The sequence below is a fragment of the Suncus etruscus genome, chromosome 2 (assembly GCF_024139225.1).
Source record: "Suncus etruscus isolate mSunEtr1 chromosome 2, mSunEtr1.pri.cur, whole genome shotgun sequence".
Classification (NCBI taxonomy): Eukaryota; Metazoa; Chordata; class Mammalia; order Eulipotyphla; family Soricidae; genus Suncus; species Suncus etruscus.
Window position 1 is genome coordinate 5,756,641 of NC_064849.1, and position 25,238 is coordinate 5,781,878.

At 57.7% G+C, this 25,238-nt stretch overlaps 5 protein-coding genes across 6 annotated transcripts; 2 read left to right on the plus strand and 3 right to left on the minus strand.

Moving 5' to 3' along the window:
* Positions 1 to 41: 41 nt before the first annotated feature.
* GNPTG (N-acetylglucosamine-1-phosphate transferase subunit gamma) lies at positions 42 to 3,745 on the plus strand. The gene is made up of 11 exons (XM_049768351.1): positions 42 to 111; positions 346 to 403; positions 682 to 749; positions 2,249 to 2,303; positions 2,379 to 2,462; positions 2,557 to 2,650; positions 2,795 to 2,909; positions 2,987 to 3,069; positions 3,152 to 3,283; positions 3,358 to 3,439; positions 3,520 to 3,745. Exons 1-11 carry the CDS (start codon positions 60 to 62, stop codon positions 3,606 to 3,608), a joined length of 912 nt encoding a protein of 303 aa, XP_049624308.1. The 5' UTR covers positions 42 to 59; the 3' UTR covers positions 3,609 to 3,745.
* Positions 3,746 to 6,878: 3,133 nt separating this feature from the next.
* On the minus strand, positions 6,879 to 10,481 carry UNKL (unk like zinc finger). Of its 2 annotated transcripts, none has more exons than XM_049768354.1 (5): positions 10,300 to 10,481; positions 8,391 to 8,605; positions 7,803 to 8,008; positions 7,465 to 7,704; positions 6,879 to 7,234 (listed from the first exon to the last, which is right to left on the minus strand). In XM_049768354.1, exons 2-5 carry the CDS (start codon positions 8,470 to 8,472, stop codon positions 7,100 to 7,102), a joined length of 663 nt encoding a protein of 220 aa, XP_049624311.1. In that variant the 5' UTR covers positions 8,473 to 8,605; positions 10,300 to 10,481; the 3' UTR covers positions 6,879 to 7,099. The 2 variants fall into 2 exon arrangements, with proteins under 2 accessions (XP_049624311.1, XP_049624310.1); XM_049768353.1 differs by having other exon boundaries at positions 7,465 to 7,722.
* Positions 10,482 to 13,618: 3,137 nt separating this feature from the next.
* Positions 13,619 to 14,615, minus strand: LOC126001151 (protein CCSMST1). The gene is made up of 2 exons (XM_049768357.1): positions 14,566 to 14,615; positions 13,619 to 14,486 (listed from the first exon to the last, which is right to left on the minus strand). Exons 1-2 carry the CDS (start codon positions 14,595 to 14,597, stop codon positions 14,099 to 14,101), a joined length of 420 nt encoding a protein of 139 aa, XP_049624314.1. The 5' UTR covers positions 14,598 to 14,615; the 3' UTR covers positions 13,619 to 14,098.
* Positions 14,616 to 18,402: 3,787 nt separating this feature from the next.
* On the plus strand, positions 18,403 to 19,170 carry PERCC1 (proline and glutamate rich with coiled coil 1). The gene has a single exon (XM_049768355.1). It carries the CDS (start codon positions 18,403 to 18,405, stop codon positions 19,066 to 19,068), a length of 666 nt encoding a protein of 221 aa, XP_049624312.1. The 3' UTR covers positions 19,069 to 19,170.
* Positions 19,171 to 19,210: 40 nt separating this feature from the next.
* On the minus strand, positions 19,211 to 25,050 carry CCDC154 (coiled-coil domain containing 154). The gene is made up of 16 exons (XM_049768856.1): positions 24,950 to 25,050; positions 24,666 to 24,872; positions 24,566 to 24,595; positions 24,297 to 24,392; positions 23,913 to 24,036; positions 22,931 to 23,032; positions 22,726 to 22,854; positions 22,064 to 22,188; positions 21,768 to 21,903; positions 21,476 to 21,613; positions 20,961 to 21,080; positions 20,594 to 20,670; positions 20,267 to 20,384; positions 19,983 to 20,069; positions 19,653 to 19,807; positions 19,211 to 19,387 (listed from the first exon to the last, which is right to left on the minus strand). Exons 1-16 carry the CDS (start codon positions 25,048 to 25,050, stop codon positions 19,237 to 19,239), a joined length of 1,896 nt encoding a protein of 631 aa, XP_049624813.1. The 3' UTR covers positions 19,211 to 19,236.
* Positions 25,051 to 25,238: the final 188 nt, after the last annotated feature.

The window sequence follows — 25,238 nt, forward strand, 5'->3', positions numbered from 1 at the left end:
TCCGGTCCCGCGGTCACGTGACGGGGCGTCCACGTGATCGGTCGCGGCGCCGCGGAGCGATGGCGGCGCCCATCTGCCGTCTGCTGCTGCTGTGCGGGCTGGTGGTACGCGGTGAGTGCCGCCCCGCCAGACCTGCCCCGCAGACAGACCCCTGCAGAGGCGCCCCTAGGCCCTGTCCGGCCCTGATCCCCCCCTCACGCTCCCTCCTCGACTCCCCGTGCCGGCCCAGACCCCCCAGAAGACGCCCCCTCTCCCCGACCCGGCCCTCCTCTCTTCCCCCTTCCCCAACACGCACACCCCACTTGTCTCTAAAACCCCCTCCACGCTCATGTCTGTGCTCTGCAGCCCCTTTGCCCACAGGTGCCACCAAGATGAAGATTGTAGAAGAGCCCAACACTTTGGGGTGAGCAGCCTCGCTGGTGGCAGTTGTGGGGTGGCCCTATCAGGCCCCATCTCTTTTTTTTTTTTTTTTTTTTTTTTTTTTGGTTTTTGGGTCACACCTGGCAGTGCTCAGGGGTTATTCCTGGCTCCAGGCTCAGAAATTGCTCCTGGCAGGCACAGGGGACCATATGGGGCGCCGGGATTCGAACCGATGACCTCCTGCATGAAAGGCAAACGCCTTACCTCCATGCTATCTCTCCGGCCCCCAGGCCCCATCTCTTGACCTACCGCTTTCCGCAGGCTCAACAACCCGTTCCTGCCCCATATCAGTCGTCTGCGGCCCAAGAGGGACCCGGCTCCCGTGTCTGGTGAGTGTGGGTGCAGTTGGTGAGCACTGCGCGGGGAAGGTGAGGATGAGAAGACCTTCAGGCTGCCACGCTCATTTGTTGTTGTTGTTGTTGTTGTTGTTGTTTTTGGGTCACATCCGGAGCCTCTCAGGGGTTAGTTACTCCTGGTTCTGTGCTCAGAAGTCGCTCCTGACAGGCACTGAGGACCATATGGGATGCCGGGATTCGAACCACCTTCTATTTGAATCAGCTGCGTGCAAGGCAAATGCCCTACAGCCCTGTTATCTCTCTGCCCCCCCCCCCTATTTTTATTTTTTATTTTTTATTTTATTTTATTTTTTTTTGGTTTTTGGGCCACACCCGGTAACGCTCAGGGGTTACTCCTGGCTATGCGCTCAGAAGTCGCTCCTGGCTTGGGGGACCATATGGGACGCCGGGGGATCGAACCGCAGTCCGTCTCCTAGGCTAGCGCAGGTAAGGCAGGCACCTTACCTCCAGCGCCACCGCCCGGCCCCATTATTTTAATTTACTTTTGGACCGTATTCGGCTGTGCTCCTGGCTCTGTCCTCAGGGACACTCCTAACGGGCTCAAGGGGCCATATGGGATGCAGGGGAACTGGGTCAGCTGCATGCAAGGCAAGCACCCTGTACCAAAAAAAGTGAATTCTTTCCTTTGGGGGGGGGGGCACACTTGGCAAAGCTCAGGGGTTGCGCCTGACTCTGCACTCAAAAATTGCTCCTGGCATGCTTGGGGGACCATAAGGGATGCTGGGAATTGAACCCAGGTCCAGCCTGGGTAGCTGCATTCAAGGCAAATGCTCTATCGCTCCAGCCCCATGAATGAAATATTTTAACACTAAATACCTTTGTATTAATTATGCTACAGTGTTCCCAGACTTTCCTTTACTAAGCCCAAGAGTCACTGTCTATTAGGACCTGTAATCTGGGCCCCTAATGGTATAATCCATGCCCATGGCCACTAGCACAGCTAATCATTGACAATCCGCCAGTTTCTGCACAATGCTGACTCCCTGGCATGTCCCAGGCAGCCCCACCACTACCACTGCATTCCTAGACCTAAGAAATGAAGTCACACTGCCTCGTGGGCACTGACCAGAGTACCAGTTGCCATTCAGTGTGGGTGTCCATGCCTCTTCCCCTCCCTCTTTCTTGGTCCTCTGGTCCGCAAGTGCTCCTGATGCCCCCCTAGGTCATGCCCTGAAGGCTGGGCCTCAGCCCTGTGGACTGCCTCCCCATTTAAGGTCCTGGGATTTGTAATCAAGTTTGGAGGTGGTGACTGTGCCCGTCCATCCTCTCTGCCCAGAGGGCCCAGCATCTTCCTCTGCCAAATAGGCTTGGCAGGCACAAGGACAAGTACCAGAGCTGCCCCCAGTTGTGGCTGAATCCATGGTAGCCATCAGCATGACAATCTGTACCCATTTCTCTGGACTCTGTCCACGTTTCCCTGCACAGTTGGCGCCCTGTGGTGCCACTAAACTAAGACCCCTTTTCCTCTCCAGGGCCTGCCCATCTCTCCCGACTCTCCGGCCAGTGCTTCAGTCTGGTAGAGTCCACGTGAGTGAGTGCAGGATGGGGGCAGTGTGGGTACGGTGGGGTGGGGAGACGCCCCCTGACAGGCTGTGCCTCCAGGTACAAGTACGAGTTCTGCCCGTTCCGCAATGTGACCCAGCACGAGCAGACCTTCCGCTGGAATGCCTACAGCGGGATCCTGGGGTGAGCAGGGCAGGGTGGGGGTATGGGGTGGAGAAACTCAGCGCGGTTCCTAGGGACACCTCTAGTTCCACCCACACCTCCCTGTCCCCCAAAGGATCTGGCAGGAGTGGGAGATCGTTAACAACACGTTCAAAGGCATGTGGATGCGGGATGGAGACGCTTGCCACTCCCGAAGCCGGCAAAGCAAGGTGGGGGCAGGACGGGGACTCACCGTGGGATTGGAAGGCTGGACTGGTGGCAGGGGCTGGGATCATCTCAGGATTGGACGGCTGGGGCTGGCCACGGGATTGGATGGAGTGAGGCCTTCCCCCGCCTACTGAGCATCCCCACAGGTGGAGCTCACCTGTGGCCAACGGAACCGCTTGGCACATGTGTCAGAGCCCAGCACTTGTGAATATGCGCTGACCTTTGAGACACCGCTGGTCTGCCACCCTCACTCTCTGTTAGGTAGGAGGGACCGGCGGGGGGCGGGGAACCAAGGTGAGGGATTGGTTCAAGCCACTGACTGCCCTCCTGGTCCCCAGTGTACCCTGTGCTACCCCTGACCCTGCAGCAGAGGTGGGACCAACTGGAGCAGGATCTGGCCGATGAGCTGATCACCTCCCAGGTGAAGCAGTGAGGACCGGGCTGGGGAGTGGGGGGAGGCATGGCATGTAGTTGGGAGCTCAGCCTCCCTTCCTCTCTCCCAGGGCCACCAGAAGCGGTTGTGGGCGATATTTCAGGATGCGGGTTTCTTAAAGGCCCCAGAAGAAAGAAGAGCCTCCGGGCGGGCAGGGGGTTCCAAGGGGCTGGTGTTTGATACCCTGGAGAAGTGCAACCAGGTACGTGATTGGTGTCCTGTTCCCTCCCGGCACAGCCACACCACTGGCTGGCTTCTCTGACTGCTCTTTCCCAGGCATACAGGCAGCTATGGGAGGAGAAACAGAAGCTGGAGGGGCTGCCGGCCCAGCACACCATCCCCTACCTGAGGCCCAGAGGTAGGTCTCTGTGCAGGTACAGCCAGGTGGGGTGCTCAGAGTACCGGGTCCTAACTAACCTCCACCTGGTGTCTTCACAGGAACTTCTAGCAACAGGACACCCACGCACAGTGCACCAGAGGGACACCAAGTGTACAGTAACCCTGGGCTGCCCAGGAACACCTTTTGACAGGCTTGACCAGGCCACCTGTGACATGCGCAGGGAAGACGAAGATTCCAAGTTTTAATTCCCGTACGGATAAAAATAATTCCATAGGTTATGTAAAGGATTGAATAAATTCTACGATGGTGTAAAAATTAAAAAAAGTGGGTTTTTGTTTGTTTTGTTTTTGTTTTGTTTTGTTTTGTTTTTATTGGGTCACACCCAGCAGCGCTCAGGGGTTCCTCCTGGCTCTACGCTCAGAAATCACTCCTGGCAGGCTCAGGGGACTATATGGGGTGCCGGGATTTGAACTACCGTCCTTCTGCATGCAAGACAAACACCCTACCTCCATGCTATCTCTCAAGCCCTCAAACAAGTGTTAACAAGTTCCGTAATTCACTAGGGGTGAATTATGGTAAGGACGAGCCATTCCGGGAACTTTCTTATTCTCTCTTCAGTACTCAAACACATGCACCTCTGCAGTCTGTCTGCTGGTCAGTGTCTGGCAGCTGGATGGGCCACACACTTAACACCGAAGAGACACCTCACATATCACAGCTCATACCTTTCTATCTCTCCCCCCCCCTCCCCCCCGGGACCGGGACCTGAGTGAGTGCAGCTGCCCTGGGACCCTTGGTGCTTCTCTGGATCCCTCCAGAGAAGGAACGATAGATTCACTGCTGATCATGATTTGCTGGCAGAGTGACTAGCTAGATACCAAACTTCCTGTGGCCCTGGGCAGAGCCAGGTAGGCAGCAGCACATAAAAACTTGTAAAAATAGGGGCTGGACGGGGCCGGGCGGTGGCGCTGGAGGTAAGGTGCCTGCCTTACAAGCGCTAGCCAAGGAACGGACAGCGGTTCGATCCCCCGGCGTCCCATATGGTTCCCCCAAGCCAGGGGCGATTTCTGAGCACATAGCCAGGAGTAACCCCTGAGCGTCAAACGGGTGTGGCCCAAAAACCAAAAAAAAAAAAAAAAAAATAGGGGCTGGAGCGGTGGCGCTAGAGGTAAGGCATCGCGCTAGAGGTAAGGCATCTGCCTTGCAAGCGCTAGCCTAGGACAGTCCGAGGTTCAATCCCCCAGCATCCCATATGGTACCCCCAAGCCAGGACAATCTGAGAGCACAGCCAGGAGTAACCCCAAGTGTCAATGGGTGTTGCCCAAAAACAAAAACAAAAGAAAAAAAACTCGTAAAAATAAAAGACCGGGGCCCGGAGAGATAGCAGAGCAGTGTTTGTTTTGCAAGCAGCCGATCAAGGACCAAAGGTGGTTGGTTTGAATCCCGGTGTCCCATATGGTCCCCGTGCCTGCCAGGAGCTATTTCTGAGCAGACAGCCAGGAGTAACCCCTGAGCACCGCCGGGTGTGGCCCAAAAACAAAACACAAACAAAATAAAATAAAAGACCAGTGCAATAGCACAGCAGTAAGGCATTTGCCTTGCACATGGCCAACACTGGATGGACCCTGGTTTGAATCCCAGCATCCTATATGGTCCCCGGAGCCTACCAGGAGTGACTTCTTTTTTGGGGTTTTTTTTTTTTTTGGGCCACACCTGGTGATGCTCAGGGGTTACTCCTGGCTAGCTATGCACTCAGAAATTGCTCCTGGCTTGGGGGACCATATAGGATGCCGGGAGATGGAACCATGGTCCGTCCTAGGCTAGCACCTTACCACTCCACACCACTGCTCAGGGCCCCAGGAACAACTCCTGAGCATTGCTGGGTGTGACCCAAAAACCAAAAACAAAGTGGGGAATCTGGAGCAGTGGTGCTAGAGGTAAGGCATCTGCCTTGCACACACTAGCTTAGGTTGGACTGCAGTTCAATCCCCCAGCATCCTATATGTTCCCCCAAGCCAGAATCGATTTCTGAGCACATAGTCAGGAGTAATTCCTGATCCTCAGCGTGTGTGGTCCAAAAACAAAAAACAAAAACAAACAAAAAAAAAGCTTTAAGCAGTGGAACAATAGTACAATATATGCATCATTTCTGTTTTGTTTGGTTTTTGGTTTTTGGGCCACACCCGGCAGTGCTCAGGGGTTACTCCTGGCTGTCTGCTCAGAAATAGCTCCTGGCAGGCACGGGGGACCATATGGGACACCGGGATTCGAACCAACCACCTTAGGTCCTGGATCGGCTGCTTGCAAGGCAAACACCACTGTGCTATCTCTCCGGGCCGCATCATTTCTGGAATCAATTGTCACTATTGTCAGAAAATTGACTTGGGAGGCCAGAGAGATAACACATCGGTCAGGCATTTGCCTTGCATGCACCTGATCCAGGACAAATGGTAGTTCGAATCCCGGCATCCCATATGGTCCTCCATGCCTGCCAGGAGCGATTTCTGAGTGTTGCTGGATGTGACCCAAAAAAAAAAAAGAAAAGTTGACTTGGCTCACAGGTGCCTTTGTGAGGGGACCACAGTGGGTGCTACTGGAACTGCCACCATGGTGTAGGGGCCTGAGGGCAGGAGCCTCAGAGTCCATCTTGGGATAGCAGGTACAGCTGCAAACAAGGATTTTCTGTGTAAACCTCTGAACCTCATTCCACATGGGTCGCTGATGAAAATGTTGACCCTCGGGGCCAAAGTGATAGCACAGTGGGTAGAACGGTACAACGTTTGCCTTGCACACAGCCTACTTGCGTTTGATCCCTGGCATCCCATATGGTCCCCTGCACCTGCTAGGAGCAATTTCTGAGCATAGAGCCTTGGGTAACCTTAGTGCTGTCCAGTGTGACACCAAAAAAAAAAAGTTGACCCTGTCACTTTGCACACTGCAAAGTGTGCAAAAGTGTGAAAAGCTGCAGGTGGGAACAATCCCTGTCAGCTCCTGGCCACACTTGCCTAAAACTGTCCCCTTCTGTGTTTTGGGGGAAATAAGCCATGCCACCTCTGGGGTCTCAGGGGTTCACTGGTGGTGCCTATGACCAGTTACCCGAAAGCTGCAGCCCAGGTATCCCACCAGCAACACTTCTGTGCAGCTATGCAGTTGGGGTAAGGGGTCACCTAGCCTGCCCTGCTACACCAGCACCATTTCAGGAGAGTCTGAGCAGGACCCCCTCAGATGGGGAAGGTGCCCAGGCCAGAAGTCAGGCTGGGCTTGGAGAAACCTCATGTGGAAAGAGGCTCCAGACTATGATAATGCTACAAGGGGCGGAACCCGGGCAGTCATAGTGTCTTAGGCCTATGGGAAAACTGTGGAGACTGCAGGCAGGCAGTTCTCACTATTGCAGGGCAGCTTGGTCCAGAATTTGGAACAGGAACCTGAATGCTCACCACACAGGCAACAAGAAACAGACAGGAAATACTTTCTTGTTCACAGCACAGAACACTTTCTTGTTCACAGCCACTTCAAGGCCACAGCCAGGAGCAGTTGGGAACATCTGTCTCTGTCTGACCTTGAGCCCAGAGCAAGGTCACAGTGTTGGGGTAGCACCACCCAGGGCTGTCAGGTGTGGGGTGCCATGTGGCCCTTCCGAGGGCTGTTGCTGCGGTTGTATTGGGCGTGTAGTGATGGTTACCAGGGCAGAGGCTGGCTGGCGCAGCAGGGGCACTCGGCGGTGCATGGCTCGCAGAGGATACGGTGCGACACAGAGTCCTGGGCATGTTCCCGGCACGCGGCACACTGCTTGGCATGGAGCTGGAAGATTACCTGTGAGGGTGCACCATGGGGGGGCACTCTGGTCATGCCCTGCAGAGCGCCTGAGAGGGGAAAGGGTGGGGATAGGGATCCCAGGATCTAACCTCCCTGAGAAAGCAACATGAGCCAGGGAAACTCCACCCATGGCAAAGGATCCTTGAAGGACTGAGGACAGTGGGTCCCAGCATGGGCTGGGTAAAGAAAGCCCCATGTGTGGCTGTGTCAAGGGGTGCTGGGCTCACCCCGTCCACTGCCTCTAGGTCCAGGCGCAGCTGATTCTGCAGGGAATGCAGCTGGGGCAAGGGGATGTCACCCATGTCCCCGCAGCCACGCAGCTCGGGGAGCGAGGCCACAAGGCCACGGCACTTCAGCTCCTTCTGCAGCTGCTGGAACTGGGCCTCCACCTCCTCCTTCTTCTGCAGGGCCACTTGCCGTGCACTGTCGGCCGCCAGTGCGCGCTCCTTGGCCTCCCGAGCAGCCCGCTGCCAAGCATCACAGGCCTGCAAGATGAGGCAGGGAGGGCTACAGAGGCTGGGATGGTGCCCATCATGCTCCCATCACCCTAATACCCCAAGCCTACCTGTTCCACCTGCTGCCATGACTCCTCCCAGCGCCGGATCTTCCTTCGAGCCTCATCCAGCTGGCGCTGGACCCAGGCCAGCTCCGTGCTGCCACCGCCACTGTTAATGGAACCCATGGGGCCAGCACTCAGGGCAGGGGATGACAAGCTGGGTGTGAAGCTGTTGGTCACTAAATCCCAGATGATCCCAGGGCCATCGTTAAGCTCTAACGACAAAGGATGGAACATGGATGTGGCCACAGGGAAACTGGGACAGATGTCGGGGCAACCCTGCCCAAGTGGCCCCAACACTGCATCTCACAAAGGGGGGCCGTACCAAGGTCCTGGAGCCATACACAGAGCTGGCTGCAAGAGCTCGCATGTAGACAAAGGGACAGCCATGAGGGAACATATGCCCAGTGGCAGCGGCCACGTAGGTCCCCCTCCCCAGGACAGTGCTCTGACACCAGAGGAAAGTATTACGAAGGGAACCAGGGCTTACTGGGGAGCTATTGGCCCCAGGGCTCAGCTGGGGACTTGAGGGTCCTGGGGAGGGACTTGGGGCTCACCCAGGGAAGTGCAGGTCCGGAGAAGGAACTCGGTGCTCACTCGGGGAGCTGTGAGCTGGAGTCGAGTTCCTCGGTGCTCTGGGCTCTACCTGGAGAGGCGGCGGTTGCTGTGGGGGCGTCATGACAAAACTGTCTGGATGATGGGGCTTGGGAGGTGTGCTGGGCAGGGAGGGGGGTAGGGACAGGGTAGGGAGTAGAGGTCGGGTGAGCAGCCTGGGGTAGTGATGGGTGCTGAGGCCCCCAACGACCTCTGCCCTGCAAAGAGAGTGATACGGGTCATGGGGAAGGTCACTGTTGTGTATGTAAATATTTTGGGGGATTACTATGTTACCCTAAACTGATTGGTGATTGTGCCCTACCCTAGGGTGTGACCTGGCATTCTGCCCCCACCGTAGGGTAGGACCTGATTCTGCTTTCACCATTGGTTGGTATCTGATCCCACCATTGGGTGGGACCTGACTCTGGAGTATAAGAGCAAGGGTCTGTGGAAGGCGGGAGCTTTCGGCTGGCTGGAACTGAATCTGAGTCTTTGGACTTCAGTTTTGTCCATCCGAATAAAGCAAATATTTCCACGAGCCTGATTGTCTGCGAGCTGTTTACCCGCCGTTTCACCTCAGAACCGGGGGCTAGACAGGGTGGCAGACGCGTGCTCCGAGCTGGAAGAAAAGGGCCTCATTCTCCATCCCACCATCAGTCAACCTCTTCAGGGGCTGACTTGCTACAGTCACCACCACCTAACATGGGACATGGATAGTGCTGGGCTCTGTCCTCACTGCTCAGGCCCAGTGCTCCCTGCCTGCTCTTTCGGCTTCTAATATGGGGAGCAGGCCCTGCTCAGCCATTCAGCCAGACTCACTTTCCTCCCTCAGGACAGGGAGTCCCGAGTCCCTCCACGGGTGAACCCAAATCCCCCTACCGCCCCAGCAAAGGCATATTTCTCCTTTAAGGTTATGAAGCACTGAGCCCAGGCCCAAGCTCTCCTGGGAAAGTCTCCCCTGCAGGGCAGAGGCTTCTAGGCCACTAACCAACATCAGCTTCGGAGGTGCGGACCGAGAAAAATCAGACTTAACACCCCAGGATCGATCAGGAAGGGCATCAGTTAAAAAGGGACCCAAGGCCTCATTCAAGAGCACAAGCTTCCAGAGAAGGCCCCGCCCCCAGGTCGGAAATGCTCCGCCCACCGCCCCTGAACCCCGAGGCAGGGCCCCAGGTCAAAGCCCGGAAAGTTGGAGAAAGAGTTAGGAAGGACAAAGCAAAGGGGCTCCCCTTGGTCCACCTGCTCAGCCCGGGAGAGGGCGGGCCGAGAAGGGACAAGGTGCATGTTCATCCTGGGAGGCCCAAGCACCCGAGGCTGTGCACCCCACGAGGATCAGGGCGGTCCCCGGGGCCCTGGGGGTCAGCCACTTCCAGATGCTGGTGAGGGGGCGTACACTCTCTTAGGGGTCCCCAACATGGCCTCGACAGTGTCTTCACGGGACACCCTCGGAATCGCTCCTGACCAAGGTCAAACTGGACCTGCTGGGCTCGCGTGTGCAGGAGCTGAGCAATGCCACGACTTACACGCGGTCCTGGAGACGGGGCCCGGCCCTGCCACCTACCCAGGACCCGCGCCGTCCACCGCCAGCTCACAGCAAAGGTGCCCAGAGGTGCGGGGGAATGCCCTGGCATGACACAGCACATTCCCCGGCAGGCGCTGCGGTCCCCGGGGTCAGCGGACAGGGCACAGTGCCAGGCACACAGGGGCCTTGTTGCCACGCGACCTCGGGCTGCAGGACAGAAAAGCACCTGCCGGTCCCAGGTCTCGGGACGGCAGGACAGGGAGGGCCGGGCCGGGCGACTCAGCTCCCGATCGCAGCCGGCCGAGCGAGCAGCGGCAGCGGGGGTCCGGCCGGCCCTTCTCGGACGGACGGACGAACGGACGGCGGGCATCGGGGCGGGAGCTCACTCACCTGGCCCGGAGGCATCCAGAGAGCTGGGGTGGCCGCGACAGGCGAGGGACAACGGAGGGAGGCGCGACGCCGCTCCGCAGCTCCCGCAACGGCGACCGACCCGCACCGAGACGGACGGTGCTGACTCACCGGCCCGCGCCGCCGCCGATTCAAACCCGGCCCCGCCCGCCCGGCGCCGCACCGACGCACGCGACCCCTGGTGACAGCTCCGGAGGCCACGCCCCGTCCCTGACGTAACCAGGAGACCACGCCCCATCCCTGTAACTCCGCCCCGGACGGTGCTACGGGCCACGCCTTCCCTTGGCCTGGTAACCCCGCCCCGTCCTGACGTAAGCCTTGAGGCCCCGCCCCTAAAGCACCGACCACGCCCTCCCTCGGCCTAGTAACCCCACCCCGTCCTGACGCAAGGCTGGAGCCCCGCCCTGTCAATGTAACCCCGCCCCCTAACGCCCAGGCCACGCCCCGGCCTGGTAACCCCGCCCACAGCGAATCTGGAGGTACAGCCCTATCTCTTTATCTTTTTTTTTTTTTTTTTTTTGGTTTTTGGGCCACACCCGGCGGTGCTCAGGGGTTACTTCTGGCTATCTGCTCAGAAATAGCACGGGGGACGATATGGGCGCTGGGATTCAAACCAACCACCTTAGGTCCTGGGTCGGCTGCTTGCAAGGCAAACGCTGCTGTGCTATCTCTCCGGCTCATCGTGACGTCATCGTGGAAGCACCGCCCTCCCCATGGCGTATCCCTAAAGTGCATCCCTGACCTCATTCCCTAGGATTAGCAGGCCATGCCCTTTAACAAAATGCTTTGATGCATTTGGCTCCGCCCCATCCAGCCATACCTGGCTGGATTTCCCAACCCGACTGTAGCCCAGCCCTGGCTATGTCAGGAAGGGGGCCAGTAATGCCCATAGCCCTGTGGGGAGACTCTAGTTAGGCTCCACTTTGATCTTTGCTTTAGTGACACAAGACGGAAGGAGCATCACAGAACTGGGGTGAGTCTCGCACCCTTAGGGCAGCGAGCAGATATCCTCCCCTGCCCAGCATGGTACGTGTTGGAGTGGAGGCAAGAGGAGTCCATGACTGCCTCCTGGCCCTGCAGGCGTACAGGATATGTGTCTTTTGTTGGAGCTCCCTGATAAAAAGGCAGATCCCCTTTCAGGTGGGAGAAAACATTCCCTTCCACAAGGGCCCAGTCTGAAGAAATGGCCCTGAGGCCAGGTGGCAGTCAACAGTCTGCTCTGGCTAAAGATGAGCTGCCCTAGAACCTGGCCCCAAACTCTGAGTCCAGGCTAAGGCTCTGACCATTTTCTTTTTTTTTTTTTTTTTTGGTTTTTGGGCCACACCCTGTGACGCTCAGGGGTTACTCCTGGCTATGCGCTCAGAAGTTGCTCCTGGCTTCTTGGGGGACCATATGGGGCACCGGGGGATCGAACCGCGGTCCGTCCTAGGTTAGCGCAGGCAAGGCAGGCACCTTACCTCCAGCGCCACCGCCCGGCCCCAAGCTCTGACCATTTTCAATGTTCTGAGGCCTCTATTGTTCTGCCTTCAGTGTCCCCTTTGTAGTCATTTCCAGGGCCACTATTACACCGGAGGACACCTGCCCTGCACAGAGCTCTGGGCTTCAAGCACTGACCCAGGCAGGGTGTAGGTGGGGTGCACCAAGAAAGCTGGTGGCCTGGTTGGCAAGCAGCTCATGCTGGATACCATACTGGGAGTCAGCAGTGGGGGAAGGAGGTGAAGACAAGGAGACTCAGAGACTTTAGTCGGTCAGTGAGCATACTGGGAACATCCAGCCCGACATCCTGAGTGACCTCTGAAGAGCTGTTCGGGACCAAGCCCAAAAATGCGCAGGGTAGGCTAATACCAACCATCCCTGTGGGGGACACATGGCTCCCTCAGCAATTAATGCAGAAAGCCATAAAATAGTGCCAGAACCCTGGTACCAGAGCAGTCATGTCACAAAATTAAACTATGGTGTCCTCCAGTGGGAGCTGGTAATTGCTCTGAGTACCCCCACAGGTGTTCCCTTGAAATTCAGGGCCTGGGGGCCGGGCGGTGGCGCTGGAGGTAAGGTGCCTGCCTTGCCTGCGCTAGCCTAGGACGGACCTCGGTTCGATCCCCGGCGTCCCATATGGTCCCCCAAGAAGCCAGGAGCAACTTCTGAGCGCATAGCCAGGAGTAACCCCTGAGCGTCACAGGGTGTGGCCCAAAAACCAAAAAAAAAAAAAAAAAAAAAAAAAAAAAAAAGAAATTCAGGGCCTGGGAGTCAATAAAACTTCCAATTAGATCAAAAACTCTTCTCATCCCCTCAAATCTTCCTTCTTCCCAAAGGAGCTGGGGAGAATCATAAGGTTTCAGGACTGGGTGATCTACTTGGACTCAACAGAAACTCAACAAGTGCCAACTGGGCCAGTCAGAAAAAAGGCATGTGAGTCCTCCTGCATGTGGCTGGTACAGCCTGACCTGTGCACCATCTCCAAACCGTGATATCAGCTGTGAGAAACACAAAAATTAGTGCACAGCCCCTCCACACACAATTTCTTAGGATGTAGGTAGATACTGAATGCCAAGTCAAGGCCAGAGTTATGGCCAGGGTGGAAAAACTGCAAGAAACTTCCATGCAGTAAAGCCACCGCTGTAAGCATCTCCTGCAGAAGCTCAAGTGCAAGAAATGAAAACTGCCAGTGGGCCCGGAGAGATAGCACGGCGGTGTTTGCCTTGCAAGCAGCTGATCCAGGATCAAAGGTGGTTGGTTCGAATCCCGGTGTCCCATATGGTCCCCCGTGCCTGCCAGGAGCTATTTCTGAGCAGACAGCCAGGAGTAACCCCTGAGCACCGCCAGGTGTGGCCCAAAAACAAAAACAAAAACAAACAGAAAACTGCCGGTCATCTATCACCAGACATCTTTAATTCTATTCAATCAGTGTAGCCCTTCTAAAAATCAAACATCACCCAACAGAGAAAGGTCATTCTGTGAAGTTTGATTTCTATACTGCATTACTTACATTTAGATTTCTTTCTTCAACCCTACTCTGTGAAGAAAAAAAAAAAAAAAGGAATAAAATCCTCCTTCTTAAAAACAGGGCTTTTGGGGCCGGAAAGATAGCACAGCGGTAGAACGTTTGTCTTGCACGAAGGCTAAGGCGATCCAGGACAGATGGTGGTTCTAATCCCGGCATCCCGTATGGTCCCCCATGCCAGGAGCGATTTCTGAGAGCAGAGCCAGGAGTGGCCCCTGAGCACCTCCGGGTGTGACCCAACCCCCTCCTCCCCAAAATTGGGCTTTCAAAGGAATTGGTTTAATTCCACACTGCCAAGTAAAAAGTTTCTTTATTTTGGTGCCAGGAATCAAACCTAGGGCCTCACACATGCAAAGCAAGTGCTCTACCCCGAGCCACATCTTCTGCACCTAAAATGTTTCCAGTCTGTTATTTGGTAAAATTAACATCCACGTGTACAAGCCAAAGACACCATACAACAGTTTAACTCTCTCATGTGCCATCCCCTCCCCAACAAAAATGAGGTGGCGCCCGCGGGTGCCATTCAGGGATCAATTATATGTCCCTAGAATTGTTTGTTTGGTTTTTTTTTTGGAAGCATGGAATGGAGAGACATTCCAATTGCAACAGTACGACCTGCAATCACCGTCTTCTACAGGGCCGAAGTGTTTTGAATGGACTCGGCATCGCTGCAGCGTCGGGCACAGCCCCTTTACCCGCGATTCTGCCTCCCGGTTTGCAACCTGGTAACCAGAAGGCGTGTCCACCCACTCCCAGGTGCTGGCCCCGAGGGCAGGTTGGTTAAGTTCTTGCCCCGGGGGCCGCTGCAGGGCTCCCTGCAGAGCCCCGGGGCTCCGGCTCTTCCTCTTCCAGTATCCGACGCAGCCAGCTGTCGGTGCTGGTCTCCTCGCGGACGAAGCACCAACCGATGAGAAGCAGGAGGGCCAGGCTGAAAGGCAGCACCCTCCACCAGGGCCGCTGCTGCTCCCTCCCCAGGGAGTGCTCCACCGTCCAGCGCGACGGCGAGGCTCTGCTGGAGGAAAACTGGATGGGGCGATCGTGGTCGGGGTCGTCCTCTTCCTCGCCGGCCACCGAAGCCCGGGCCCCACCAGCTCGAGCCCGGCTCGCGGGCCGCGGGTGGTGCAGGTTGCGGGCAGCCCAGCGCGCGCGCACCAGCGCCCGGACAGCCCTAGAGAAGAGACAGCCGTCAACCCGCGAGCCCCATCCCCTCCGCGGCCCAGCGCCCCGGTCTTCCTCGCCGTGCTCACCCGGCCGCAGGTGCACACAACGCCCGGGTCATCCTGAACCGACCGAGTCCCGCTACGTCCTCGGCGCAGCGCTGACGTCACTTCCGTCGCCAAAAACAAAGCCGGAAGTCCCTCCCCAGCTGGAGCGACACGGTAAACGGGAGAAGGGTCACGTACCGGAAGTGACGTACAACCTCCCGCAGACTACTCCGTCGTCGGCCCGGCTGAGAGTGCGCGAGGGCTGCCGGGAAATGTAGTCCTCTAGCGGCCCCGCGTTGAAATTGGCAAGAGGTCCAGGCGTGACTAGAATCGTGGTGGCCTAGCGGGTCTCCCTACCCTCTTGCCCTGCCCTGCCTTGCCCTGCCGGCTCAGAACCCACAACCGCGCACCCTCCTGCTGTGTAGGTGCAAGACTGTTCTGACCCTTTTCTCACAATCCTGTTTTTGCTGCTTTTTGTTTTGTTTTGTTGCAGGACTTTTCATCTTGATTTGTCATCTTTTCATCATGCTTTGTTGAAAGAACACATCATCTTTTCCCTTCGATTGGGTGGTCCACACTGGGAGAGTCTCCCTGAGCAAAGAGTCGGTTCTCCCTTTTCTGGCTTGAAGCACCACCCGACCTTGCCATCCTTAGACCACATGGGCACCATCACAGACCCTGGAAGGTTGTCACAGGTGGCAGATCAAATCCTGCATCAGCGTTCTCTTTGCCTGTCTGTCTGACTGTCTGCCTGCCTATCTGTCTGTGTTCTGTCTCTGTCTCTCTGTTTCTGTCTCTGTCTCTCTGTTTCTGTCTCTTTCTGTCTTGTCGCTCCCTTCTCCCCATAATTCTCTAGTGGGTTTAGCTCGAACCTGCTAAGTAGCTCAGAGCTACTCTGTCAACAGAGGCACCTGTGTCCCTCCTGCTCACTGGCCTCTCCCATCTGCACCATCTCACAACCCCCTCCAGAAGCACTGACAAGCCAATTCTCCAGCAGGGAACCCCAGATGTGTCCACTAGGTGCAGAGAGGAGGTAGACAACTGATTGTGGAGCAGGCAGGCCAGAAGCATCCTGGTGAACATATGTGAGTTCAGAGGGGGTCCAGAAAGATAGTACAGGGTAGTGCTTGCCTTTCACACAGCCAATCCAGGTTCAATCCCATGTGATCCCCTTGACTCTCCCATCGAGGATGGTTAGGGTAGTTCTTGTGGGATGCCAGTCACCTCAACTGCTGCACACCCAGAACTCATGCCTACTCCTCAAGACCCAGTTACCTTGTCTCCTGCCACACACATTATCACAGGGAGTATTTGCTCCCCAGGACCAGCGCTTGGTACCCCCAATGTGGAAAGCCCCAGGTATGCTGTGTGACCTTTCTAGTACTGTCTGCTCTTGTCACTACCCCCAGAAGCCAACACTGAAGTGGGATCGTCTGTGCACTCAGCAAAGTGGCCCAAGGCTTTTTTGTCCAGCTCCTGAATGAGACTGGCCCAAGGTAGGTGCACCATCAGCAATGGCTGAGAGCTGGCATATTGGCATTATTGATTTTTTTTCAGAAAGATCGAAACAGTTGGCGTGGAATGGGCAGACCCCCCACATTTGGAGGAACGGTGAGGCCAGAGTGGACAAAGGCCAACACCCTGATTGACTTGAGCAGATGCTGCACTCCAGGGCCCAGAAACTGCAAGCAGCACCTCTGCAGCAGAGTAGCACCCCATAGGTCCACTACTGGGGATGTTGTATGCCCAACCCCCCGCCTCACGAGCAACAAGTTCCACCTCTGCTCCTGGGGCTATCTTCAACTTCGTTAAGACTCTGGAGGGTCTGGGGCCGGCAAGGTGGTGCTAGAGGTAAGTGTCTGCCTTGCAAGCGCTAGCCAAGGATCAGGACCGCGGTTCGATCCCCCGGTGTCCCATATGGTCCCCCCAAACCAGGGGCAATTTCTGAGCGCTTAGCCAGAAGTAACCCCTGAGCATCAAACGAGTGTGGCCCAAAAAAAACAACAACAAAAAAGACTCAGGAAGGTCTAAGAAGGGGAAAAACTTGACAGACCCACAAGGACTCCTGAAAAAAACCTTCAGTTTCCATCCTGCCATTCTCCCACTTCACCAGAGAGAGAGAGAGAGAGAGAGAGAGAGAGAGAGAGAGAGAGAGAGAGAGAGAGAGAGAGAGAGAGACAGAGAGACAGAGAGACAGAGAGACAGAGAGACAGACAGAGACAGAGACAGAGACAGAGAGAGAGAGACTGTTACCATGCTGCTAACCCAGATTCATATGGCACCCCATATGTTTCCCCATCCCACCAGGATTGACCACAGAGCACAAAGCCAGGAGTCAGCCCTGAGCACCACCAGGTATATCCTGAAAGACAGAAAAAAGGAAATCCCTGTGTGATGTGCACATGGGATGTGCACATGGAGTGGGGGGGGGCAAGGCTTCTCTGGCTCTGATCTGACTTTGGTTCGCAGGCTCTTGTTGCTCCCACAGCCCTGTCAGAGCTTCCATCCCAGCCTGGGCACGACCTCTCACCTGGGCCCCATGGATAAAGCAGGGGCTTATACCTCATAATCCTTTTTTGCTTCGGAGTCCCCATATGGGTGGTGCTATCCTGGGGTGGGGGCAGCTTTCAAGAGTCCAGCCAGGGCTCTAGCCCAGCCTTGACCCCAGCACTACAGGTTGTAGCCCAACACCCCGCCCCCCAGTGACACAAAGTTGGGGCCAGAGAGTTGGTGCAGCAGGTAGGGCACTGTTCAGATTCCTGCCCAAGCTGGTTCGGCCCCTGATACTGAGCCTTCTCTCCAGCCCTTCACTGGCTTGGGCTCCCAGGGACACCTGCTCTGTGTGGGCTGTGGATGGCCCAAACCCTTCTTGCCATGGGAGGCTCTTGGAGAAAGTGGGGGGTAGGGGAGTCCTCGGCCAGATCCGAGGGGTTAAAGAGATGGCCAGAGACACTCAGCTTCTGCTCGTGGCCCCGCTAGGGTGTAGGCAGGATGTTCTCTCGAGCAGCTACTCCAGAAGTCAAAATAGCATGAAATTTAATTTTCCGCCTGTTTGGCAGGCTCAGCGGGGCTGGTTCAAGGCGGAGATAAGAGTTCGCTGCCGGGCGTAAGGCAGCTGGGGGCAGCAAACACTCCATGGTTCCTGGGCGGCAGAGCCCTGGCTGCCCCCCCGTGGGGCCCCGTTGCCCGGGTGTGAGCAAACGGGCCATGTTTGCCCAGTCTGCGGGGACAATGCCGTCGGCAAATATTTGCCAGTGCGGCCGGCTGCGGGGCCCAGATATAAATGCTCCAGCCTGGGATGAATAGCAGCCTGGACCTGAGGCAGCAGGTAGGTGACGGCCGGGCGCTGGGCCAGATCTGACACGGACACACGGGCAGGGCCAGGGCTCTCTAGGTGTCCCACGGTGCTGGACTCGGGGACCCTGCAGGAACCCCCTCACCACCAGATAGGGAGGGTCACGCCACTGCCCTAACTCCAGGTCACAGGATTCTGAGTGAGGCAGTGAATTTGCCCCACGTCTGGGGCGCCTGATGGCCGAACCCCTCCCTTCCCCCCTGTTCCTGCCTCTGTTCCTCCCACCCTCCCGGTGCCCACGCATGAGCTGATCATGCTGGACACGTTTCCCAGCACCTCAGGGCAGTGGGAGTTCAAATGTGGGGCTCTGCTGGTCAGGTGCCCTCATAGGGAGCACATAGTAGGCCTCAGTAGACCACAGCCCTGCCCCTCCACCTCAACCCCTGTTGGTCTGAGCTCAGCCAATCCAGCAGAGGCCACACTAGGCTGTGGGGACCCCTGAGTGGAACTGGAGGAGCTACCCTGACACATCTGTCCCTCCTGATTCTGCAGCTTCCGAGGCCTGAGCTCTGACCCGCTCAGCCATGGCCACAGGTGTGATCCAGCCTCTCTACGACTTCCACCACCTGCCTCTACCCTTGCGGGGGCCCTTCCTGCCCACTGGCCCAGAGCCCCTAGACACTTCAGAGGAGGAGGAGGAAGAGGATGGTGAGGAGGGCCTGGAGGGCCAGGGGCTTGGGGTGCTGGGCTTGGCTCAGCAGAGGAGCCCTGAGCCACCACCGCAGCGGCTGCTCCGTTTTTCTGAGCTCATTAGTGGCGACATCCAGCGCTACTTCGGCCGCAGGGACACGGGTTTTGACAGCCACGCGGACAGCGGCACAGGCCCTGGGCTCCAGGAGCAGGCCCTGACCTCAGGCAACCAGGAAGCCACCACCGAGCTGGGGCTCCGCTTCCCAGGGGATCCCGACGAGCAGCCCCTGGGCCCTCTGGCTGAGCTCTTCGACTTTGGGCTGCGAGGCTGTGCAGGGCCTGGGGCAGCCGGCCGCTGGCTGCGCCTGCAGCGCAAATACGGCCACATCACACCAATGGCCCAACGCAGGCTGCCACCATCTTTCTGGAAGGAGCCAGCACCCAGCGCGCTGGGCCTTCTGCACCCACACACGCCTGACTTCAGTGACCTGCTGGCCAGCTGGTCTGCTGAGGCTGGCCCTGAGCTACCAGCAGCAGGTGCCCATGCCTTGGAGGCTTAACATGTGGGTGGGCACCTAAGGGCCCTCCTGATGTCCTTCCTAGCAGCCCAGCAGTGACTGCCCGGTGCTAGCAACCTGCTGTGCCGTGCATTGAGGGCCTGAGTGGATCTGGAAGAATCAGGGGCCCAGAGGGAGCCTGGAGTTCTGACAGAAAAAGGTACTGCTGCTTTATTTGGGGGGCAGAGGCAGTGACTTGGGCTGGTGCGGGGGCTGTTGGTGGTGCCGGAGTGGATGCACGGCAGCGGCAGCGTCGAGAGGCCGAGGCCTAGGCCTACGCTTTGGCAGAAGGCCCAGGAGCATCGTCTTCCACTGTAGCCACCTTCGGGGCACAAGGACACAGGTTCGCCGTCTCTGCTGCACCAGCTCCCTGGCCCTCCAGATTTTGGCTTCGCCCCAGCCCTGCCGCATCTATAACCCCGCCCCTACACCAATCACCTGTGTCCCACCTTAAGCCCCCCCTTCCTACTCAGGTTCCACCCACTTCTGACATGCCCAATTGCTAAGCCCAGCCCTGGCTCCCAGCCCCGCCCCTGGCCCCCTAAAAAAATCCAGCCCCCTCCCTTCTAGAGGCTCCCACTGCCCACCTCAAGGCCTGGTAGACGCCCCAGCGGTTCATGGGGACCAGCATGTCGGGAGCTGCGTCCTTGATGAAGAGATGTTGCCGCGCCGGTGTCCCCCAGCCTTGCTCAGCCCATAGACGCATCACATTCTCTCGCAGGGCAGCCATAGCCTCCGAGCGCTGCCAACAAAAGGATGAACTGGACGGCGGACAGAGAAACAGAGGATCGCAGGGGTGGGACAGTCACTGGGCTTTATCTCCCTAGATAAGACTGGCCTTAGCTGCCAGGAAATGCAACTGGGGCACTTGGTCAGGCCACCCCGCACAGTGTGTCGCCGATGGCGTCGGGTCTCACCAGCTTGGTTTCCGTATTAAACTTGAGGTTCTGGATGGCCTTGTGGTCCTGCATGCTGTTTTCCAGTCTCAAGATTTGGTTCTGAAACTAATTATGCAAACCCCCATGCCCGCCTGCTGTGGGCACTATCCAGGAGCCGGTTGGTCCTCAGCCCAGGAGAGCCAGGGATCTGGGAGTTGATTTGGGGCCGCCAAGGTGCTCCCGAGGCGAGCTGTGGTTCTGGGATCACATGGACACTCTGGGCTTTGGCCCTGAACCCCTCTGGGTTGGGGGAGGCCTGGTACCGTGGTTAGTTTGCCCTGAATCTCAGCGATCTTGCGCCCAGGGTTGTCGTCCTTGAGCAGCTGCACAGCACCCAGCAGTGCAGCCAGGTCCTGCTGCAAGGCCCCAAGCGCCATCTCTCTGCAGGCACAGGATACCTGGGCTGGGCCCTGCGCCAGGCAATGTTGGGGAGGGGGTGTGCCTGGACAAGGCTAGAGCAGCATAGGCAGAGACAGGGACTAGTAGGGGACTGGAAGGACATGGCTGCCAGGGCTGGGCCGGGCCCAGAAGTTTGTCACAGGTTGGCTCAGAGGCAGCCCTACCCACCTCCATCCTCCCGGCCACTTCACCTGGTTTGCCCTTCAGCAGAGATCCTGAGGTCCAAATCCGTCTTATGAAAGACACACTTGTCCCAGAGAGTCTCTATCTGCAAGGCCAGGGGCAGGTGCTGAGGGTGGCATGTGTTTGTGGCTGTGTGTGTCTGCCTGAGTGTCCTCTGTGTGTGGCCAGCTGTGTGCTTGTGTGTGGCTGTATGTCTGAGTATGTGTTGTGTATGGCAGTATTTGTATGGCTCTGTGGGTGCACACATACAACCTATGTCCATGAGCATATGTCCATGAACATGTGAACATGTGAATCTGTGTGTGCATGTGTGGATGGGTGTGTGTTTGGCCTTGTGTGCTGGGGTCTGTATGCAGACCCGCCCACCTGACCCACCTGCCGGGGCAGGCTAGCCACCGTCTCCTGCACTTCCCTCAGCTGTGTCTCCATTTCTTGCTGGCCCTGAGCCAGGCTTGCCTGGAGGTCCTGCTGGAGGTGCTCCCATTCGCTCTTTGCCTGGGATCGGGGACAGCCACATGGCCATGAGAAGCACAGGGAAGCCTCATGCCCACTCAACCATGGTGGTGTGGGGAGGCCAGGAGGGCTGTTGTGGCTGCAGCTCAGATTGCCATCAAGCTACCTTGACGTCCCCTATCCAGGTGCCAGACAGAGCAGAAGCGAAGTGTCATGGTGGGGAGGTGGTCTCTGCAGTTTGGGCAGTGTATGTATGTGAGTCCTCCAAGGCTTTGGTGCCTTGAGGTACCTGGTAGGTGTGGGGGATGCCCAGAGCCATGAGCAGCTGAGAGGCGCTTGTGAGCAACTCCTGGAGCAGCTACGGAGAGGAGGGGTTGAGGGAGGAGCCTGGTGGAGAGGCAGGGGAAAGGGACAGACAGGGTCCTCTCATCCCTTGCCTCATTCAGCCTTAGGCCTAGCGTCTGCTCCAGCAGGTCCAGCCTCCAAGTCAGGGCCAGAAAGTGGTCGCTCAGGTCTTTTATCTGCCAGACTAGCTGGGCCACAGATGAGTCCAGGGCCTGATTCTTTTCCCGGAGCTGTGGAGATAGGCAGAGTGTGGATACTGCACCGCACTTCCTGCCTGCTCTTCCAGGCAATTCTGAGTTGAAGGTATGGGCCCCTGGGGACACCTCACCTCCGTTCCATACCCTACCCTGGGGACACCTTACTCTGCCCTGTGCCTGCCCTTACCAACTCCAGGGCATCCTGAGTCTTCCGCTGTGCCAATGCCCCTGCCATCCGCATGGCCTCCAGGCTGTCCTGGCTCTCCTGTAGATAGGAGGCTACTTCCTCTGCCCGGCTCTCCTCCAGCTGCCCCTTGGTATCCCTGGTAGGGTCCCCCAAGACCATGCTTCAGTAGGGTGGGCCCCTGTGCAGCCACAGACCTGACCCTTCAGAGGCACTCAATGGAGGAACCCCAACTTCCTTCCCAGGCAACCCTGGGAGGATCCCTCAAATCACAGTATCCGCACTCAAAGGTCACCCACAGTGCCTTCTGCTGAGTCACCAGGATGTGGTTCAGGGACACTTGGTTTTGCCGCACAAACGTGGTCAAGCGGACCACGGTCTCGTCCAGGCTCTGACACCGCTCAGTGAGACGTTGCTCCTCCTGCTGCAAGGGAGGCGCTGGGAAGGGATGGCCCTGCCCACCGCACACAGCCATACCCATTCCAGATCACGCCTCCCTACTCCAGGTCCTATCACGTCCATCTCATCCATTTCCCACCCATTCTTGATACCACCCATGGCCTGCCACACCCACTCCAGGCTCCATAACACCTTCCCACCTTCCCCTCTCATGTTCTGCCCACTTAAGGTCCTGCCTGCCCCACCCAAACCCTTCACTTCAGATCTAGCCCTGCCCATCCCATCTATTCCCCGCCTACTCCAGGTCCACACCCCACCCATTTACCCACTTCTGAGTTCTCTGCCCCTCCCAACATCCTGCCCACCCACTTTTTTTTTTTAATGAGGGGGCCACACCCAGCAGCACTCAGGGGTTACTCCTGGCATGCTGGGTCATCATATGCAGGGATTGACTCCGGGTCCATCCTAGGTTGGCCTGTGTGCAAGGCAAACGCCCTACCTCTGTGCTAAATCTCCGGCCCCCTGCCCACCCACTTCCACAGCAACCCCGAGGCTGCTCCACCTCCCACTGCTCCCGCAATGCCTGCAGATGCGCCTCATCTAGCTCCTGCAGCTTCTGCCACCGCTTGTCCAGCTCCTCTCGCAGGCTGTCCTCGGCCTTGAGCCGCATGGTCTCTGTGACTTTCATCCGCTGCAAGGGGCGCTTGGTCGGTGGGAGCAGCTGGGCAGCTGGGTCCCCAGCCCCCGCGCCTGCCCTGGGGTCCCACCTTCTCCAGAGTCTGGAAACTCTTCTGCAGGAAGCCACACAGCTTGGCCTCCCTCTTGAGGAACCGCAGGCTCATCTCCTCCCCCAGCTTGGTGACCTGCGCCTGCAGACAGTCACCCCGGGCGGGGGGGCCCGGTATTCTGGTAGCCACGAGGCCTCTGCCCTCACAGCCTCTGTGCTCCTGTGCCCCTATACCTCTATACCCAGCCGGCTGGGACACTCTAAGGAGGAAAGCACTGGACCCACCAGGTACCTGGAAACTCTCACACTTCCTAGGGGAACCGTAGCCAAATGCATCTGTGACCTTGGTGCGAGGGCCAAACCACTCAGCAGTGTTCAGGTTTACTCCCGGTTCTGTGTTCAGGTGCCAGTTTTGTGGAGGTTCAGGGTGCCTATGTGGTCCCCTCCCTATTTCTGCACCCGCTCCTTGTGGAGTGCTGTGGCTGGTGCCTCATCCACTCTGGGCAGGAACACAGCCCATCTGCAGGGAGCCATGTGTCTGCCCATGACACTGTCTCTGTTTCTGGCTGGTGCCCATCACACTTCACTGGCACAGTTTGCCAGTTTGCTCACACAGCAGTTTTCAGGGCACTTCACAAAGTAATCCCACAGCCTTGTGCTTCTGGCACCTGATCAGCTGACAGCCTGGCAGCAGTCCCATTGACCTGGGTACGCATAGTAAGTGTAGTACCTGGTGTGTGTCTGTAGGGACCCTCGGCCCAGGAGGGGCCACAGGGGGAGGAGACACTCTTGGTGGGACTCAAGACTCTGTGCGCCCCCTGCACAGACCCGTTTAAGGAAGTGTGTTTAGGAAGTTCCCAGGGCCCTGGGAAGGAGAGAAACAGGCAGGGGAGAGTAGCAGAACTGTCTGGAATATGCACTTTGCATACGAGGGCTGCTGCTGTGGCTCATGAACACAGACCAGGCGGGAGGAAAGGACATGAGGGGAAAGCCTGGACACAGGGGCACGACTCCAGGGATACCTGCATCCGGGCCATGTCCAGCTCCACCTTCTGGCTGGCCTCCTCCTGGCCTTGCCGAAGGGAGCCGCAGGCTGCTTCCCGTGCCTGACCCTCCTGCTTCAGTTCCTCTGACAGCTGGGCGAACCTGGGGAAGGAACTGGGATGGGCTGGGGCACCGTAGGGCCAGTATGGCCCCCCCACAGACCTATCCAGTTGGCCACCCACAGGAAATAATTTCTGGGACCCCATTGGAGACAAGGACTGAAGGGGAGGGGTGAGCTGGTCATCTGCCTCTTCCTGTGGCGGGACAGTGTCTACTTCTCAACACCAGCCTTGTGGAACTATGGGGAGAGGATTCTGGATCTGAGGGGGTCCTGGCCCTGCCCGATGCCTGGCCCCTCACACCTGAGTGCAGCCTCCTGCTCTGCTCCCTTCCGCTCCGAATCCTGCAGTGCCTGTTGCCTCCTGATGCGACTCAGGGTGTCCCGGACCTCCAGTAGTCTGCAGTAGCAGCAGCAATCTCATGGGGAACCCTCCTGCCTGACTTGTGTCCCAGTGTCCCTCTGTCCCAGCATCCCAGAGTCCATGAATTCCTGCATTCCAGTATTCCTAGACCCCAGCATCCCTAAGTCCCAGCATCCCTGAATCCTTGCATCCTTGTGGCCCTGTGGTACCTCTTGTCCAGAATCTGCATTTGCCTCTGCAAGAAGAAAGCATGGGCTGGGGCAGGCGCCATCTGGTGCTCAGACAAGGCACAACAGGCAGCTGGGGTGCCCCGATGGACCTCTCACCTGCGGAGCCTCCTTCTCGGGGATCCTGGCCGACCTCTGCACCTCGCGCTGCAGCGCCCCCAGCTCTGTTTCCTGCTGCTGCAGGCGGGTGCGCACCTGAAGCAGCTCCCGCAGCAGCCCGAGCATGGCGCGCTCGCAGTGGTCCCTGTGTGTGCCTAGTGCCACCACCTCAGTCTGCAGCAAAGCCACCCTGGAACAGGCCAGGCGCTGGTACCACTGAGAGGCCCGACCTACGCTGCCCCCACCCCCAGCAGCCGCTTTGCCCACCTCTGCTCCAGCTGCTCCCATCCTCTAGGGCTGTCCGGCTCCAGGGGGGCAGAAGTGGACACTAAGTCACTGGACTCAAGTTGGTCTGAGGACTCCCCCATGCTCAGGGGCTCAACACTGGGGACCCCATCTCTCAGGAGTATCTCTAGGTCCTCCAGGGACATGGGGCTGGGCCAGGTGGGCCCTGATGGCCCCGGGGAGTAAGGGGCCTCAGCCACCCTGGCAGTTCTTGGAGCCTCTGGCCTGCTGCTCTTCAGGGTGGTCAGGAGGCCAGGCTATGGGCAGTACC

Coding starts and splice junctions, on each gene's coding strand:
- LOC126001151 (XM_049768357.1), bottom strand. CDS start 14,597: ATGACCCGGGCGTTGTGTGCACCTGCGGCCGG. Junction 14,487..14,565: donor TTGTGTGCACCTGCGGCCGG/GTGAGCACGGCG, acceptor TCTCTTCTCTAG/GGCTGTCCGGGCGCTGGTGC.
- UNKL (XM_049768353.1), bottom strand. CDS start 8,472: ATGACGCCCCCACAGCAACCGCCGCCTCTCCAGGTAGAGCCCAGAGCA. Junction 8,009..8,390: donor TCCAGCTCACAGCTCCCCGA/GTGAGCACCGAG, acceptor CTTTGTCGTTAG/AGCTTAACGATGGCCCTGGG. Junction 7,235..7,464: donor ACCTAGAGGCAGTGGACGGG/GTGAGCCCAGCA, acceptor GCACCCTCACAG/GTAATCTTCCAGCTCCATGC.
- GNPTG (XM_049768351.1), top strand. CDS start 60: ATGGCGGCGCCCATCTGCCGTCTGCTGCTGCTGTGCGGGCTGGTGGTA. Junction 2,651..2,794: donor CCCGAAGCCGGCAAAGCAAG/GTGGGGGCAGGA, acceptor GCATCCCCACAG/GTGGAGCTCACCTGTGGCCA. Junction 3,440..3,519: donor CCCCTACCTGAGGCCCAGAG/GTAGGTCTCTGT, acceptor GTGTCTTCACAG/GAACTTCTAGCAACAGGACA.
- CCDC154 (XM_049768856.1), bottom strand. CDS start 25,050: ATGGGGGAGTCCTCAGACCAACTTGAGTCCAGTGACTTAGTGTCCACT. Junction 24,873..24,949: donor TGGGAGCAGCTGGAGCAGAG/GTGGGCAAAGCG, acceptor GGCCTGTTCCAG/GGTGGCTTTGCTGCAGACTG. Junction 21,081..21,475: donor TAGGCCTAAGGCTGAATGAG/GCAAGGGATGAG, acceptor CCCCGATCCCAG/GCAAAGAGCGAATGGGAGCA.
- PERCC1 (XM_049768355.1), top strand. CDS start 18,403: ATGGCCACAGGTGTGATCCAGCCTCTCTACGACTTCCACCACCTGCCT.